This window comes from Bactrocera dorsalis, chromosome 2, assembly GCF_023373825.1.
Source record: "Bactrocera dorsalis isolate Fly_Bdor chromosome 2, ASM2337382v1, whole genome shotgun sequence".
NCBI classification, from domain to species: domain Eukaryota; kingdom Metazoa; phylum Arthropoda; class Insecta; order Diptera; family Tephritidae; genus Bactrocera; species Bactrocera dorsalis.
In genome coordinates, this window is record NC_064304.1 from 104,630,170 (window position 1) to 104,649,398 (window position 19,229).

The 19,229-nt window shown below is 31.6% G+C and overlaps 1 protein-coding gene across 3 annotated transcripts in view; it reads right to left on the reverse strand.

Moving 5' to 3' along the window:
- Positions 1-10,721: 10,721 nt before the first annotated feature.
- The window catches only part of LOC105222495 (uncharacterized), a 56,784-nt gene continuing 48,276 nt past the window's right edge, over positions 10,722-19,229 (reverse strand). For all 3 annotated transcript variants that reach the window (XM_049450503.1, XM_049450502.1, XM_011199844.3), the window contains exon 3: positions 10,722-13,417. In XM_049450503.1, coding sequence (XP_049306460.1) covers positions 12,594-13,417 — 824 coding nt within the window. In that variant the 3' untranslated portion in view covers positions 10,722-12,593. The remainder of the gene's footprint in view (positions 13,418-19,229) is intronic.

Below are 19,229 nucleotides of genomic sequence, written 5' to 3' on the forward strand. Positions count from 1 at the left end.
TGGTCAGCGGCATCTGCACTCGTCAGCTCGGTTGCGCCAAAGCGGTCAGTAGCTGGCGGCAGCGCGGCGCACGTAGTCATCATCATTTTAATTATACATTTAACTGTTAGTGTGTGTATGTGTGCGTAACCAAGTGGAGTAATGTTGGCAACCTTTTCTAATTCGGTGTATATCACCTAAGTGTGTTGTTGTTGTTGCTGCTCTTTGCAAATTATGACAGTGCATGATTTTCAAGTTCAAATCCCAGCATTAATGCACACAATCATTTCATTTCGTTGCTGGGCACAATGTGCGCCTGCGCACGCAGCACACCTTCGCACTCGAAAGAGCTTTTGTGTTGTTGAACTAAATGCGATAAATTAAATATAATAATGCTCAATGATATGTACAAATATATGTACTTATATAGAAATATTTAGTTATGTAATAATGAGATTGATAATTCTTCAATTTTGACCGGTGAAAAATATTTTGCGAAAATATTTAAGGTGGTGTAGCTTTGAGCAATAAATAGTAAGACCTTGTTCTTGATTTTAAAATTCTGTAATATTTATTCTTCAAAATCTATGTCGTCCTCCTCAAGTTAACCCCCTTTGCCCTAATACACCTCCGCCAAAGTTTTTTCCAACCCCCAAAATAGTTGTTAAAATCAATTTCCGGAATAAGCTTCAATGCGCATAAAGATCCACGTTTAATGTCTGCAATTCAATTAAAACAGTTTCCCCGGAGCGGACGTTTGAGGTTAGTGAAGAGCCAGAAGTCGCACGGAGCTAAATCAGGTCAATACGGTGGATGCGGCACGATATCGGTTGAAAATATGGCGCAAACCACACGAAGAATCAATACAGCATGCGATGGTGCATTACCAAGAGTTGTCGGCTCATAATTCCGGATAACACTCAAGTAGTATTCTTTGTTGACAGTTTGGGCGATCGGAAGGAGTTCGCAGTGCACCACACTCAGAAGAACGACGAAAACTACCAACATTTGATTTGTGGCCTGCCTCGACGTAGTTTTTTTCAGCTTCGTCCCACCTTTGCCAAGATATGCGGCCAATTGATCGTCTGTTTCCAGGTCGTAAGTATGGACTCAAGACTCATCGGATGCAATAATACGTTTCATGACGTCCTGGTAACCGAGAAGTATTGTTTCACAGACATTAACGCGACGTTGTTTTTCGAACAAATTAAGTGATTTAGTTTTGCTTTAACTTTTCTTAGGCTAAATGATCTTATAAAATGATTTTCACTACTCCTTCCGATAGATATTTTGCAATAAAATTTTTTAATTCATTTTTTTCATTTCATTTCGTTGCTGTTGTTGTTGTGACGCATAGCAAAACATAAGTAAGTGCAACTATTAACACTTTGTAAAAGGCAAAACCCAAAAATTAGACAAAAAATTAGGGAAAAAATAATCAAGAGTAAAAAAGATATATTTCAAATGCGAAACAATAACAAAGCAACTGGTGACAAAGACACAATCGAGCGTTGAGCGCCAACTCTTTAATGATCAGTGACTTTGCATAAATATTTTAGTTCGAAAGCTTTTTTTCGTGGTTTTCGTCGATTATTTGCAAAAGTGGAGATCAATTTTACAAGACTCTCAACTTTTTTTTTTACTATTTTTCATACCACAACAAAGACTTCAGGGTCAACTGTTGGGTTGATTGTGAAAGCGCCGAGCGCCAAGCTGCTCTGGCCCACTTTTCGCCAAAAAAACACACGCACACTTGGTTTAAGGCGCAGCGTGGGCAGCGCAAAATACAACAAAACAATAAAAACAAAAAATACATAATTACAAATTTATGTTAATCTTTTAGACGCGGCTTCTGCTGCTGCTGCCGTTGGGAATCGGTAGGGCGCCAAGAGCTGGTTGGGCTAGCGCGTCATTCGGCGCCGCTTATCGTGACCCTTAAGATGATTAACTTTCTTCATTTCGTACACACGTTTGTTTGTGTATGCCATGTTTTGGTATGCGACCTTGCCGTAAGCGCCAACGAGCTAACAACAAATGAAGACACTACAACAATTACAAAAACGCTTAAACCGCCAGCAAAGCCACGGCTATTAACCATGACCGTGAAATTTACGCTTGCACCGCGTGAATGCGTGTGTGATTGTTGCTCAGTCTGCGCTTAAATCTCAATTTGATTAGCCGGAAGTGAGTACTCAAGCGTGGCTCTGCTACTTGTTACCCAAAATAAACACAAAAGACCACAAATAAATATGACTAAATGGAGCCACTTAAGTGGGATTTTCTCGTCTAGGCGCTAATGAAATTCATCCAATAACGTTTATTGACACCACCGAGCGTATTCGGTGGCAAATAACAACTATCAAAGCTCATTCATAACAAATCTAAACTTCACATACATACAAAATATATTTACCTAAAGTTCGTTTGTTTAGTGCTTTTCGTGTGTGACTGCCACGCGGTGCGTTGTGTGTTCGAAACCAAGAAGACTTACAGTGCCAAAATTATGTGAACAAGTGTTTGAATGAACGATGAGATTGCAACCAGTGTTAGTATCCGCATATACATTTATCCAAGAAGCCTTTAATTGACCAAAGTCTTCTTAAAACCCACTAGATCACTAGCAAAAGTTCGGTCCAGTATCTGTCAAGGTGTTTTTCAGATATTATCCACTTTTTTTGAGCGGCAATGCGTGGAAGCAAACAATGTAATCCAGCAGCAAATCACATCAAATATTAGTTTGGTAATGTCAATGACTGCGAATTGAAATATAATTTTTGTAATCTTCTTTAAAAGCATCTACTTTAAATAGCGAAGATGAATATAATTATCCAATAAGACTTTCATATCCGCAACAGATAAATTTGCCAAGAAGTTCGTAACACTCCGAAGAAAAGAACGGAGACTCTATGAAGTAAAGAGTGATCCATTTCGAGGTTCCCTACTTTTTTAAAGAAAAACACAGAAACTTCAAATTTAGTCAGGAATGTTTGTATCAATCGAAAGAACATTATTTGGTATTTATTTTTTGAAAATTAATTGTTTCAAATGTTGGCCTCGGCTACGTCTCAGATGGTCCATCTGTTGGGTCCGATTTTTCGATGACTCGTTCGAACATTTCGTCAGTTCGGCGTGATAATAAAATATTTTTCTGACTCATATCGTAAGCTATATCAGGTCGAGTATAGTTTAAATGGCAAATCCAAGTGTAATTTGGTACTTATATATTGTCATGTGTTGTGTGTTTCGGTGGCACCAGGCCTTTTAAGAGGGTTGGGAAGAGATCGCTGATGAATGAGCAAATCCAAAGTAAAAACAATGCTCGCACCGCCTTTCTTGTGAACCCTTCACCCACCTCGGCTCTCAATACTATTCCTGAGAATGCCTTCCGTGACGCCTTCAATGCTTGGAGATCGCGCTGGCAGCGCTGTATCGACGCAGAAGGAGTCTATTTGAATCAATGTTTTCGCAGGCAAACTACTTATCAATTCAAGTATTACGTGACATTCAAAGAAATGTTATTAAAATGAAGTTGTAATTCAGATCCTTTACATATATCTATAGAAGGTCAATATTAGGTGTTACGGGAGTTGAATTTTTATTGCTCAATTGCTTATCGCCTCATTTTATACCCGTTTGTTTGTTTTTTTTTTATATAAAAGCATATTTCTTATTTCTCGTAGCCAAACAAATAATTTACAGTAATTTTGAGATATTAAACTATTAACTCACCTACGTTCCAAAGGTTTATGGACTCAATGATTTCAAACAAAAACTCAACAACTATCACGAACATGAATTAACAACAACATATGTAATTATGTACATATTCGAACGTCATCCCATGCAGGTACATTTGAATTTGAGCCATAAACATGCCACCGACAACAACAACACACCACTGACATACGGTGAATTATGCGCAATTTGTACGCTGATGGCCAATGCCAGGTGGGTGGTCGATTTGTTTGCTTCTGCGCCAACGAGTCAGACATTGTAAGTCATTTTAATGTGTTTTGTTGTTGTAATTTGCAGCAAATATTTACATGTGTATAAATAAATGTAAATATGCTTTTCTGTTTTGTTTATAAATCGTCTGACGATAATGTTGTTGTAATGAGTATGGTCATTTTACTGTTACCTGCGTAAATTCCAAGCAATTGCGTAGCAAATACGCGAATTGGAGCGAAACAAATCGCATTAATTGTTTTTCACTTCTTTTTTTATTTAATATATTCAGAAAATTGCAATGCCATATATATTTGTACGTACTTAATAAGCGTTAAGTGAGTGAATGTGCGTTAATTTTTGAAAAACCGCCAGTTTACCCTCGAAGAGCTTCAAGTGGACACTGGCAAGCTCAAGGCCAACAAATCCCCTGGCCCGGACGGGATCCCAGCAGAAATCCTGAAAATAATCGCTGCAGAGCGGCCGAAAGTACTACCGAACGTGTACAAAATGTCTGCCTCGAAGCTTCAATATTCCCTAAACCCTAGGAAAAGCAATGGCTGATGCTAACCAGTAAGGGAAAAGGAGATCTCAACTTGCCATCAGCATAACGTCCATTATGCATGCTTGACACAGCCGGAAAGCTGGATAACAGGCTAATTAAACCCAGGCTCGAAGTGGCAATCAACAATGCTGGAGGACTTTCCCCTAGACAACACGGCAGATCAACCCTAGCGGCTATACAATGCGTCATTGAAAATGTAGAAGCCACATTGCGCAGATGGCATGCATACAAAAGAATAGTGTTGATGTGACGATTCTTTACATCTGGCTCAAACAGTTCACGACTTACGGTCTTAGACCAAGTATTCTCTGAGTAGCCAAATAACATCTAAGAATTGCGACTTAAGGGTATGAAACTGGAACTTCCGGAATTATGAAAGAGTCTTCAAATTGTTTTTTTTTTTTTTCAAATATTTATTTATATTTCGAAACTTATTTCGTACAACTCCTACAATACGATATATATCTGTATAAGTATATAATATGTATGTATGTAATTAAGAATATATTAACTTAGTTAATTGGTATTTTATTCTTAGTGTTTTATTGTGAAATTGCTTTTCGTAAAAGTTGAAATGTATGGCGCATATGCTTTAGCACACATACATACATATGTTTGTATGTACGCATTCGTATATTTTACATACGAACAAGTGTATATGTATATATGTATATCTTATAGTTTTTTGTTAATAAAAAGTTCTGACAAAGCATTTTCGGCGCACTCATTTCGAACATCGCTTGCTTGCCAACACTTTCAGCTATAAAAAAGACAATTACAAATACATTTTATAATAAGAAATATTTTATAAAAATTATTTTATATTATACGAATATAAATAGTACACATGGATATATAAATATATATGAATATGGTTAATGTACATATGTTATATATCAAATTATTTTATGTTACTTTATCAAAAGATGTATACAAGAAAAACGAGTTTAAAATATTACGTACAAATAGTTCATATCTTTGCCAATTACAATATAATTTAGCTTTTTATATATTTGCTTTGTTTTATAATAACAAAATTATACGATTTTTTCGCCTAAGAACATAATTGTTTCAAAAATGTTACTTATTGAGAAATTGCTTAATAACTTAGTTTATTTATCTCTTATTATTACTTTTTGTTTTATTTAATTTTTTTTTTTTGATTTTTTAGGGCTGCAAAAATGCCGGGGAGTTATTGGAAAAAACTATTTATAAAATGATTAAGTTTAAATAAAATCTACACATAAACGTTTTTAATTACTGGTAAATATATGGTATGGAATACCCCATATTTAAAAAGAGTAAGAAAAAATTATTGCAAATGCTGCAAAAAGAAAAATATAATAAAAAATATTTTAATTTATTAAAAACTTACATAGAGTATAACAAAAAATGTATATTAGTTAAATCAACTGTAGCCTATAGAAGTCCAGTCTGAAAATTTTGCTCGGAGATTGTAGCTTTACCTCAGATAATAATCTATGCCAAATTTTGAGGAAATATCTTGAATGAAAAAGTTGTCCATTCAAGAACTTGATTTCACACATTAAGTTTGAATTGTAGCCATATGTTGTGGTGAACCGATCTGAACAAGTTCTTCGGAGATTACATCGTTGCCTTAGGCAATAACTCATGCCAAATTTGGTGATGATTTCTCTTTAAATAAAAAGTGTTTCTTACAAATATTTGAATCCGAACGTGGTCCGGTGTTAGCATATAGCTGCCATACCAACTGTGCTACGTACTATAGTGATCCAATTTCGGCGATTTTTTTATATTTTCATTAGTTGAAGAGGTCGAAGGTCGTCCAGAACGAGGAAAGTCTTCAACGATCTCTCGACCGTCTTGAAAGGCATTAATCACCCGTAGGCTCGTGTTTTTGAGTCACAGTGAGCCTTTTCCAATGTTCGCACACGAAATTTGGTTAAAATACAAAATTTGAGACAAATTTTTTGTTCGATATTTTTATCCATTGAAAAATCGCAACACACTACTGAGGTGTACCGACTTAAGCAACTGTTGTACACAAACTAGTTGGCAGATCGCGGACGTAGTTGGCATAGTAATTAAGGATAGTTACAGGAGAAACTGTTTTTGAAATATATATTATTTAGCCGGTGAATTAAATACAATTTCCGTGTGCGTTTTTGTCCAAATCTATACATAAGTATATAAATTTTGCCAACCAAAAAAATATGAATATTCACCGCTTTAGTTCAACAAAGCATGTTGAATTTTGTTTGGAGTATTATTTCAAAAATTTAATTAAAAAATTACATATAAAAATATTTAAATTATGAAAATGTAATTAAAAATTTAAATTAAGAAAACTTAATTAAAAAAATATATAAAGCATTTAAAAACAGATGGATTTAATAAAATTTAATTAAAAAATAATTAAATTAGAAAAATAACTAAAAAAAATTTAGATATAAAATTAGATTAGATATAAATTTAGATATAAATTTTTTTTAATTAACATAAATAAAAAAATTAATTGAAGGCAAAATATATAAAAAGAATAAATTAAAAAAATTATAAAAAAAATTTAATAAATTAATTACAAAAAAAAATTAAATAAAAAAAATTAAAATTAAAACAAAATTAATTTAAAAAACAATAAAAATTAACCAAAAGCATAAAAAAGTTTAGTTAAAAAAAAAAATTGTATTCAAATTTACCTAATTAAGATAAAATAATTTTAAAAAATTTAAGTAACAAAATTAAATTTATTATAAAAAATTTAATTACAAAAAATGAAATTTATTATAAAAAAAATTAATTATAAAAACTTTAATTTAAAAAATTAGGTTTAAGCTAAAAACAATTAAGTTTAAAAATTTAATTTAAAAACAATTAAATTAGAAAAAACTAAACGAAAATTAAGAATAAAACATTAAATTAAAAAAAATTTTAATAAATTTAATTTAAAAAAATCAATAAAAAAAATAAAATAATGAAATTTAAAAGAAACATATTATAAAAAAATTTAGTTAAAAAATATATTACAAAAAAATCAATAAAACTAAATTAGTAAAAATTAATTAAGAATGCCTTAAAAAAATTACCCAAAGAGCATGCTCGTCTACAAAAAATAATATTAAATGCCAAGATTGCTTTTTTTTCAAAATACAATTTTATTAAACAAAAGTAAATAATTTTCAAGCCTAAAAGTAATACTTAAACCAAATATTTTAGAACAAGAAAGTAATAATTTCTGAAAATTTATTTTTACTTAATTACTTATTAAACTTAGTGTTTATATAAACTCAGTGAGGTTAATATTACAATAATTAATGAAATTTTAAACTAAATTTGTAATGTCAAAGCTAAAATTATTTGTTTACAAATGAAATTTAAATGTGCTGTTCTATTTGCAGAGTTGTTGTAAATTTTTCAATTATGTAATTTGTTGTAAATTTTCGTATCTTCTTATGAAATAAACATAATGCAAACACTGCAATAACTTTTTAAACTTTAATAAAAGTTTTACGAAATTTTTTAAACAATTATATAAATGAAAATATTTATAATTTTTTATTTTCTACTTTTTAATTGTATTTTTATACATTCTACTTTGTTAAAAAGCAAATAATGTTGAATCAGAATAGAAATATATAAATAAACTATAAAAAATGAGTTTTATTTTGTTTAACAAGTTTTGCCTTTTAGCAACATAGGAAATATAAAAATATAATAATCAAGTAGAGAATAAAAAATATATAAATTTTTTTTTTATTTTGTATTTTTATTAAAAAAAATATGTTTTTCTTCATATTAAATAAAAAATAGTTTTTGAACCCATTCCATATTAAAGAAAGATCAACGAGGAATTTATATATAGTATAATTATTTTCAAAGTTTTACAAAAAAAATTATTTCTGGTTTCAAAAATGTTTGGCTTAAAACTTCATATCATAACTACAATAATTTGTTTGTCAATAATTTTCTTAAATCAAGTTTTCTTAAAAGAAATAAATTTAGTTTTTCACAAAATTTAATTTGAAATAAATTTGCAACTCAGTTCTGTGTATTAATTATTATTTCTTAAATTTTAACGAAATTTTTTTGTTTATTTTTTTTTTATTTTTTATTTTTAATTATAATGAAGTATTTTATAAGTCGAAATCATTATTTTGTATAGTGCTTAGTTTTTTCTTCTAGCGTTAGCCTTAATACACAATCAATCTTAAATTTCTCATACATTTTTTTTTAATAAAATTAATTAATTTAAATGAATAAAACTTAGTACATACATATGTAGAGCACTTAGCTAAAGAAGTCCAAAAATATGAGTTTTTATTACTTAATGTTCCTTTTTTATAAACTTAATATTTATATGTATTTTTAAAGATTGATTTTGTGTGTGTGTGTGTTTTAACATACAGTTTTAACTTAAGATATTTTAAATACTCACATTTTGCACTAAACGGATAATCAAAAATCTTATAAACAAATTTTAATTTATTTTCAATTTTATTTTGTTTAAACATTAATTTATTTTCTAAAAAATATAATAAAGACGTTTTTTTTTAATCTGAGGCTTATTTTGTAATTTTTTTAATTTTAATTTTTATATGAATAGAAAAATAAAATATTTTCAAATTTAATTATTTTATTTTTTTTTTTGAAATATTATTAATTTTAAACTGTTTTTATTCTTTACTGGCGTAGAAACCGCTTACGCGGTTATAGCCGTATTTAAACTGTATTACTCAACTTAAACCAATCGAATAATAAAATTCTAATTTCAAACTTATATGTTGTTAAATATTTAATTTAAATTTGAATTTTATTTCATTAATTGTTAGTTTTCAAAAAACTATATGTAAATTTTTAATGGAAAAGAAAAATAAATTTAATTTGAATTTTATTTCATTAATTTTTAATTTTCAAAAAAATCAATGTTTTAATGGAATTTTAAAAATTTAATTTGAATTTTATTTTATTTTTAACATTAATTTTCAGTTTTCAGACAAAAAAATTTTTAATGGCAAAAAAAAATAAATTTAATATTAAATATTTAATTAAATTTGAATTTTGTTTCATTAAAATTTAATTTTCAGACAAATAAAAATTTTAAATTTGCAAAATCACTGTTTTAAGAATTTCAAAAATTTAATTAATTAATTATATTGGCAAAAAAAAATTTCTTTCAAACGAATTCTTTATAAAAGTAGTTTGAAGAAAACTAAAATAATTGATATAAAATTATTAATAATACCAAAAAAAAATTAAAATAATTAGTAAAAAATTTAAAGAAAATTTTAAAAATTTCATCTAAAGTTACAAATAAATTCAAAAAAACTTAAAAAAAAAATAAGTGAATAATTTCAGAAAAAAAATTATTAGCAAAAAATTATTAAATAATTTCAAGAAAATTAAAATAATTAGTCAAGTATTATTAAATAACTGCAAGGAATTTAAAAAATTGCTCTATAACTACAAAGAATTTCAGGAAAAACGAAATTATTACCAAAAACTTTTTAAATAAATTCAATAAAATTAAAATAATTGATCTGAAACTACAAATTATTTTAAGAGGAATAAAACTTTAGTAGAAAAAATTAATTTGCAGCAAATAGATACATATATTAATTAATTAATTATTTAAATTTAGTTTAAGTTATTAATTAATGAAAATTAATTAAAAAATATTATAAATTAAATTTTAATCATTTATATTAATTTTTCTGCAAAAATATTTGATTTTTAAAAAATTATTAAAATTTAATTTATAACAATTGTTAATTAATTTTCAACCACATTTTTTTTTTAATAAATTATTAATCTTAATTCATATTATTTTTAAAATTTTTTATGCTCAAGTTATTAACTAAATTATTTGTAATTTCAATGAAAGTTTTTGTAAAAATAAAGTGTTTTTTTTTTTTAATTTCAAAATAAAATTTCATTTAATTAATCTACAAAATGATTATTATTTATTATTTATATCAAGCATAAAATTTTATATGCTAAAAATCTGTAACAAATCAATTTTTTTCTTAAATTTTAAAAACAAAAATTAATTTATTTTTTTTATAAACTATTAGCGGCACAAATATTAAAACTACTAAATAATTTTTTTTTTATTTCCAGAAATCTAATAGATTCTATTTTTTAATTTTGGCATAAGACAGTTCAAAATCCACATTTTCTCATACATTTGGCTGGTTTAGTTAACTTTTTCATAAAAATAAAATTTCTGATTTTAAATTTTTATTTTGAGTTTAAAAAAAAAATTCGATTCATTTACTAATTTATACAATTTTTGACAATATTATTATAAAACAATATTTTCAATTTTAATCTTCGATTTTTTACTCATTTATATAATTTTTAGACAATATTAAAATAATATTTTTTATTTTGATTTATTTATTTATTTTTTGTTTTCTTTAAAAATATATTTTTAATTTTTAGCTTTGAGCGTCGCCATAAATTTAATATAAAAAATAAAAGAATTTCAAATTATTATTTATTAGTTATTTTTATTGTTAAATTGTATTTTTTTTCGCCGATCTGACAAACATTACATTTCTTACTTGCTGAGGCTATTACTTAGCATTTCTTATGTTAAATTTTCAACGTCTCACTACCATTTACGAACTATGCTCACATTTTATTCACTACGCTCAATAAAATGTTAAACTTTTAGTTATCAATCAGTACATTTTCTATATAGAAATTATAAATACGAGTTTATTACGCGCTACATATACAATAACCAGTTAAAATACTATAGTTGTTCAGTGCTACAAAAGCATGTTTGTATGAAAAGCAACAATAACAAAAACGCAATTGATATTGAACAAAGCTAGAAGCCAAACTAGACGCTACGTTACTAAGCTTAGAAATATTTGGCATATTTTTAGGAGCAGCAAAGGTTTCTCGTACAAAAAGCGTTAATATTAAGGCGAAAATGCATTAAAATATATGTTTATATAGTATTGTAAGCAGAAAATGTGCTCTTTGTGTGAGCAGTGTTTGTTTTCAAAATTCACTAATATTTTTTAGATTTTTTAATTTTTTTAAATATTTAAAAACTTTGAAAATTCTATTATTCAAAGTTTAATTTCAATGCGTAATGGGAGTAATGTGGCCAACAAATGTGTTATAGCGCTTTGAATGATTGTTAGAGGAATTTTTTAATTTTTTTTCTTGTGAGTTTTTTTCAGTTTTTCATTTTTGCTTTAAACGCACAGAAAAACTTTCGTCTGAGATCACTACAATGCTAACGGTATTGCTAAATATGTTTGTATGTATGTATGCTGAGTGTGTTGCCAACAACATTTGGTCGCTTGCAGCGCTACCGCAGCCTTTCCTGAAGCCCTCTTCCCTCTTTTGGGTGCTATGTATGTTGTGACTAGTTACATACTTTAATGCTAGAAAATGAGTAGTTTCACTGTGTTCAAATGTTTGTTGTATTATTTTTGTTGCTGTTGTTGTTGGTTTTTCTTTAACTTTGCTTTGTTGATATTTAATCACATATACTTATGTATGTGTGTATAGTATATGCTGTAGCATATTTATAGCTATTTTATATACATAAATTTACTTTTTATATTATATATTATCATATTATATATGTCTATGTGTATGTCTATGCGTATATATGATTTGATTTTTTTTATAATATTTATAAAAAGCGGCTACGCTGTGGTGTGCTTGCATTGTTTTTGCTGATTTATCACATTTTGAAAGAGAATTGAGGTACGCCTGCAAGTATGCAATGCAAGCAGCTCGGCTGACTGCCAACATAAGAAAAACCAAAAACAAAAACACGCCGCGCAAAAGCAAATCACTCAAATGATGTACTTGTATATATGCGTATATGTGGGTGGATACCTATGTATAAGTATATGTATAAATGTTAGTTGAATTGTGCTTCGCAACATTGAAGTGTGTGGGCAGCATGTTGCCAAGCGTCGGCAACATGCTGCTCGCTACAATAAAACTACGCTTAGGCTATCTCCAGTCTAAGCTACGTTTTAGTGTTTGTGCAACATGTTTCCGAACGTCAGCAACATGTTGCCAAGCGTCGGCAACATGCTGCTCGCTACAATAAAACTACGCTTAGGCTATCTCCAGTCCAGGCAACATTTTAGGCCTCCGCGGCATTTTGACTATGCTGCATTGTTGTTGTTGTTGTTGTTGGCGATTGTAACGGTGTTAGCGGTGATTCGGTTGAAGGCGAAGGCATTGAAGGTGATGACGGTGTTGACGATATTGTTGTTGCCGGCGAATTCATATTACCGCGTATGTGTCGATTCTCCGGATTTGCCATTACCGATTGTATGAACTCCGATGTCTCGACCTGCAGCTGCGCCAGACGTCGTTGCAACAATTGATTACGTTTCACCAGTTTGATCGTCTTCAACGCTATCGATAGCAGTCCTTCGGTTTTCTTGATCTCACACATGCTGGAATATGTGTCGGAGTCGGTGTCCTCTTCATCGCTGCCGTAAAGACGCTTGTGACTGTTGTTGTTGCACTTGTTGGCGCTCAAATTCGTTGTGTGTGTTGCCAGCATTTGTTTGTCGCTCAGCGTTGGTGCTGGGAATACTGTTTTAACGGTGCAATGCAGCATTTGTCGTGCTTGGCTACTATGCTTGTTGTTATTGCTGTTGCTGTTGGTGGCAGCAATGTCATTGTGATAGCGCGCGCCACTTGTTATGGAATGTACTTCGCAGTCTTCTTCATCGAGTGTGTCATTGTCCAGCTCCATATGTTCGTCGATTATTGCGCGCACCAATTCCGGTCCCATGGTGGATGAAGAGACAAAATTCTCGGATAATTCGTGTTCATCCTCCTCGTCCTCCATATGCAACCGTTCACCGCGTAACGGTTCTGTGTAGGATATGTCGGCTGCACTGTCGTCACTTGGGCCACGTACGCGCAGAGTGGATGAGATGCGTCCACCTGCCACTGGAAGTAGAAGAGAGTGAGGGAGCGTATTAGTTGAAGAAGGTGTAAAGAGCTCTGAAAGCAGTTAATTATGACAAAATATTAATAAATAACGGACAAAGTTCTATCAAGGGCTGTTACCAACTGGAATGGAATGGAAAGAAATGCATCGTGTCACCAGTCAGTGAAAGCCATGGCAAAAATCCATGAATTGGACTTTGAATTTCTTCCGCATCCACCGTATTCTCCAGATCTGACCGCCACCGACCATTTTCTGTTCTCAGATCTCAAAAGAATGCTCGGGGATAAGAAATTTTCGTAGATTTCATACTACGGAAATGATACCCAGAAGTTGGAGGATCGCTATAATCAGAACTATGTTGAATAAAAAACGAAAAAAAATGTCTTTTACTATGGTAGTCCGGGTACTGTTCAATTGATCTGTTCCGCGATCGGAGCTCTCATGAGCTATAACAATCTTTTCAGAATTTTTTTTTAAAAATTGATGGATCAGGGAGCTCACATGCTACAAGTATATGACCCGGGCTCCAGACCGATTTTTAAACGACTAACAATCGTTCAAAAGACGTACAACATGCTGCAAATGTAGAGCAAAGCTTATACCTAATCGGCGACGCTAAATGAGGAGAGTTTTCAGGATTGTTAGTTTGAACTTTTTTTTATAATTTTTTGGTTTGGTTAGATCTACTAGAAATATTAAATATTTGACTCTAGGGACGCTCTTATTCGAAAGGGCACATGTAAAATTCGAACAGCGACGAAGATGAATTGGAGCTCATACTATAAAAAATGTTTAAAAGCCTAAAATGAAATAAGGATGCAACATCGGAAAATACGAAAAAAGTTTTCTATAAGTTATTGGTAGTGATGAGTTCAGTCTCGACGTAATACACAGATATTCGACCGCTTATCACGAAGAAATTTGTTAGATAAATTGAAAATATCAAAACAAATATAAAATTCACAATATATACACAAAAGCCTAATAAAAAAATTACCATAAAATCACTAAGCAAACAAATTTAATAATAAATTTAATTACGCAAATTTTAATCAAAATGCTCATAAAATTAATTGAAATTTTATTGCTAAAAAACCGAATTGTAATAAAAGCAATGGAAATTGGCATTGCCTACCCAGTGGATCACGTGTTCTCAACCAACGCCCAACATTTCACGCAGCCACAATTAAAATACACAAAACACACAAACGCCTGTTGTATACGAGTATACATAAGTATGTATATCTGTCTATACATACATACATAAGTACATGCGCCACGGCACACGAGTTAATTCCGGAAAATGGGTCACAACACAGCGTTAAATCTTACAGTTACGTGCGATGCTACGCAGCGTTGCATTTAATTAGCAATATTGCTGTTGATAATCGGAAGCAGACGTTGGCGCACTTCGGTATGCGCAACAACTACAACAACAACAACAGCTCAGAATGTGCACACACCCGTTCGCAAATAAGAAAAGCGTCGTCAGTGTGAGTAAATAAGCAATAAAAATGTGTCAGTCTCATGCGCTCAGCGGCTGAAGGCAGTATACGCGTCGAAAACGTGACCACACCAGAAGCCACGGCAATGAATGCAGCACGGTCAGTTGAGCAGCGTTGAATGCAATGAGGAAGCGCGCAGTGTGGCTTATGGGTTGGCCAGCCAGCAGTTGTATAAATAAATATGTAGTATGTGCTTATATATAGCGCGTGAGTAGCGGTAAAATGCGGTTGACCCACTCAAATGATTCATTGTTCTCGTTGCTGTCAAGTTTATACTCGTAGCACAAATATAGATCTGGGTGCAGAGTTTATGTGCAGTCGCTGTGTCTGCATGTCAGTTAACGAGTTCGCCTTTGTTACTGGTGAATGAGGTCACTTAAACATGCGTCTGTTGAATTGTAAGCACGTTGATTGGACTGAAGTGGCCAGCACTTTCTGTTAAGTGAACGTCACTGGATGAGCGACTAACGATCTTATGAACGTCAGTTCGAAACCCGTTTAAGACAAAACTTGAAAACTCTGAGTGGATTTTCCAAAACGCGGTCGAAGTTATACAGAAATAGTACTGATTTAAAATGAATCTCATACCCACATAAATATCTATGATAGATAGTAGCAAAAGCTTGAACCGATTAAAAATAAAATTCGAGTACAAAGAACCTGTTGGACCTACAATCCTGCTGAAGAACAGAAATAATTAACTGTGATCCGTATGTCCACAGCCAGATCTAACCCCATTGGAAATTTGAATTTCTTGAATGAACTCTCGTCCTAAAATTAGCACCAGATTTTTTAAAGTTCGTCGGTTTGAATCCTAAAACAACTGAGTAACTGACTGGAAAGTAAAGGAAATGAAAGGTATGGTAAGGAAAAGAAAGGAAAGGAAATAAAAGAAAAGGAAAGGAAAAGAAAGGAAAGGAAAGGTTAGGAATGAAAAGGAAAGGAAAGGAAAGGAAAGTAAAGGAAAGGAAATGAAAGGAAAGGAAAGGAAAGGAAAGGAAAGGAAAGGAAAGGAAAGGAAAGGAAAGGAAAGGAAAGGAAAGGAAAGAAAAGGAAAAGAAAGAAAAGAAAAGAAAAGAAACGAAACGGAAAGGAAAGAAGGGGAGAGGAGGGAAAAAATAGAAAGGAAAGCAAAGGTAAGGAAAGAAACATTCGAATGTAAAGGCCATTCCACCAAAGATCTCTATATTATATATCAACGGAGATGGCTAACGAGAGGGATATAAACATTCGCCGTCGACTTCCCTTATTAAACAATAAGCTCAAAAACTTTGCTGTTGTCCAACAAAATATGCAAGAAATACTCTCCTTCTTTTATTGATATCAACCTAACAACTTTAGACAAAGTTTGTGTCGAAAATAGATAAGAAATTATAAGTGGGTTCAGCTGAGTAGCGAACAAGTCTTAAGAAATCATAGTGTGAGCATATTTTTTTTTTGCAACTTTCCCGACTTTACGATAGATGAAAGTCACCAACGTCAGTAACTTTATATAGACAAGATCTCGTGCAGTTGAAAATTTTTTAATGGTGATTAATTTGTGAAAGCTCTTATCATAATTCAGTAACTTAGACGGTGATAATGATCGGTGTGTGACTAAAGGAAACTTGGGTTCTTTGAGTTCATGAAACGGCGTATTTCTCACGAATATATAGTTAACTACTTAAAAACTGTCGAAAATCAAAGCAAATAACCTTTTTAAGACGGAGAAATTTAAAGATAATAAAGTTTAAGTCATCACTTAACTTAATTTGGAAGCATGAGTCAGAAGGATTTGAAATTATACGAGTACAATTCAGATTCACAGCAATGTGATATGCTTAGTTGTTTCCAGATTATATTATATCGGTTGATTGAGTAAAGTAAAGGGTGATTTTTTAAGAGCTTGATAACTTTTAAAAAAAAAAAAACGCATAAAATTTGCAAAATCTCATCGGTTCTTTATTTGAAACGTTAGATTGGTTCATGACATTTACTTTTTGAAGATAATTTCATTTAAATGTTGACCGCGGCTGCGTCTTAGGTGGTCCATTCGGAAAGTCCAATTTTGGGCAACTTTTTCGAGCATTTCGGCCGGAATAGCCCGAATTTCTTCGGAAATGTTGTCTTCCAAAGCTGGAATAGTTGCTGGCTTATTTCTGTAGACTTTAGACTTGACGTAGCCCCACAAAAAATAGTCTAAAGGCGTTAAATCGCATGATCTTGGTGGCCAACTTACGGGTCCATTTCTTGAGATGAATTGTTGTCCGAAGTTTTCCCTCAAAATGGCCATAGAATCGCGAGCTGTGTGGCATGTAGCGCCATCTTGTTGAAACCACATGTCAACCAAGTTCAGTTCTTCCATTTTTGGCAACAAAAAGTTTGTTAGCATCGAACGATAGCGATCGCCATTCACCGTAACGTTGCGTCCAACAGCATCTTTGAAAAAAATACGGTCCAATGATTCCACCAGCGTACAAACCACACCAAACAGTGCATTTTTCGGGATGCATGGGCAGTTCTTGAACGGCTTCTGGTTGCTCTTCACCCCAAATGCGGCAATTTGCTTATTTACGTAGCCATTCAACCAGAAATGAGCCTCATCGCTGAACAAAATTTGTCGATAAAACACATTTCGAACCGAACACTGATTTTGGTAATAAAATTCAATGATTTGCAAGCGTTGCTCGTTAGTAAGTCTATTCATGATGAAATGTCAAAGCATACTGAGCATCTTTCTCTTTGACACCATGTCTGAAATCCCACGTGATCTGTCAAATACTAATGCATGAAAATCCTAACCTCAAAAAAATCACCCGTTATATCAGCACTGGCCAGCTGTTGGATTCTGTTTTACTCAGTGAGCTGCCTGTATAGCATAAAGTATATATAACCTAAAGTATAACTTAAATATAGCTTAAAGTATAACCTAAAGTATAACTTAAATATAACTTAAAGTTGTCCGAAAACTGTTCCTGCTTTTATCTTGCTTTTCTGATATTTATTTTACTTTTTAAACACACAGCTGACCCGTATTGACGCAACAAATTGAGAGCGCACCCATTTCCATGCATTTTCTTTTAAGCCAACACCACGCAAGGTTTTGTAATTTATAAATATTTATATATGTATCGTATATCTTATCTCATGTGTATGTAATTAGCTGTACAGACTTGTTGTCAGTTACTTTTGCTGTTGCGGCATTTTTGTTTGCACATTGCCAAGCCGCACGTCAGGTCAGCTCAAGTCAAGTGGCCTCGTTATGAAAGCCTACTATGAACTATATACAGGCAGGGCAGGTGATTATCAGTAGACCTACGTTCGAGGCATGTGCAAGATGTTTTTGCACTGCCAGTGAGTTCTAGTTAGAATTACAGTAAAAAATAAGTTAAAAATAAGTGACGCATAGACTCGCTGACTAATTTATTGGTTAACGGAAATCTATAAAATAATAAAAAGGGAACAAACTTTTAAGCTTGAAACTTTTTCAAATAACTTTTATCTTCTTAAGCCCCTCCTATTCCGAAAAAATTAAAAGTCTGTGTATTTAATTTTAAGTTGAGGTTTTTTTTAATTTTAAATTAGGTATAGAACCTCGCCTAACCTAACTTTTACATGCATACATCTATATATCAACGGAATTTCCAATTTTCCCCCTAGATTAGACACTTTTTGCACACTGTGCAATATCTGCTGACTGCTGTACAACGCTTGTCGCAGTTGCAGCGTCAGCTATGTTGTTTTTGTTTTGGAATTATACTTGTTGATGTTGGCATGGAGCACAGCTGACCTTATGCAATTCCCCGTTGCAATGCACGGAGTTGAACACAGTTGATTTCATTGTTGCTTATTGACTTTTTGGCTTTTCCCTTTCTATCTAAATATATGCATATATACATACATACATACATACATACACATTAACCCTCGCTCAATTCAGACACTTTGCTCTCCACGTTACTGCACATGTGTTTGTTACTTTTACAGTAATCTGTATGTGTATGTTCATATGTGCGGTGTTTATTATTGTTTTGCTTACTTTGCTGATGCTCACGCAACAGACGGGAAAGCAACAACGCAACAGACGGGGAAGCATATATATGTATGTGTAAAAGTTTGCAAGCTTACGTTTTTTCAAAACATCATTTGTCATTCCTAATTATTGATAATAAAGCTAAACTCTATTTTATGTGGAGTAATTTGTGCGATGAATGCTGATAATGATATTTTTCAAGTTATGATGTATGTTAGAGAAAAAGTTATTAAAATCAGTCTCATGAAAAAATAATTAAAAACAATTAAAAAAGTTAAAAAAAAAACTTTGAAT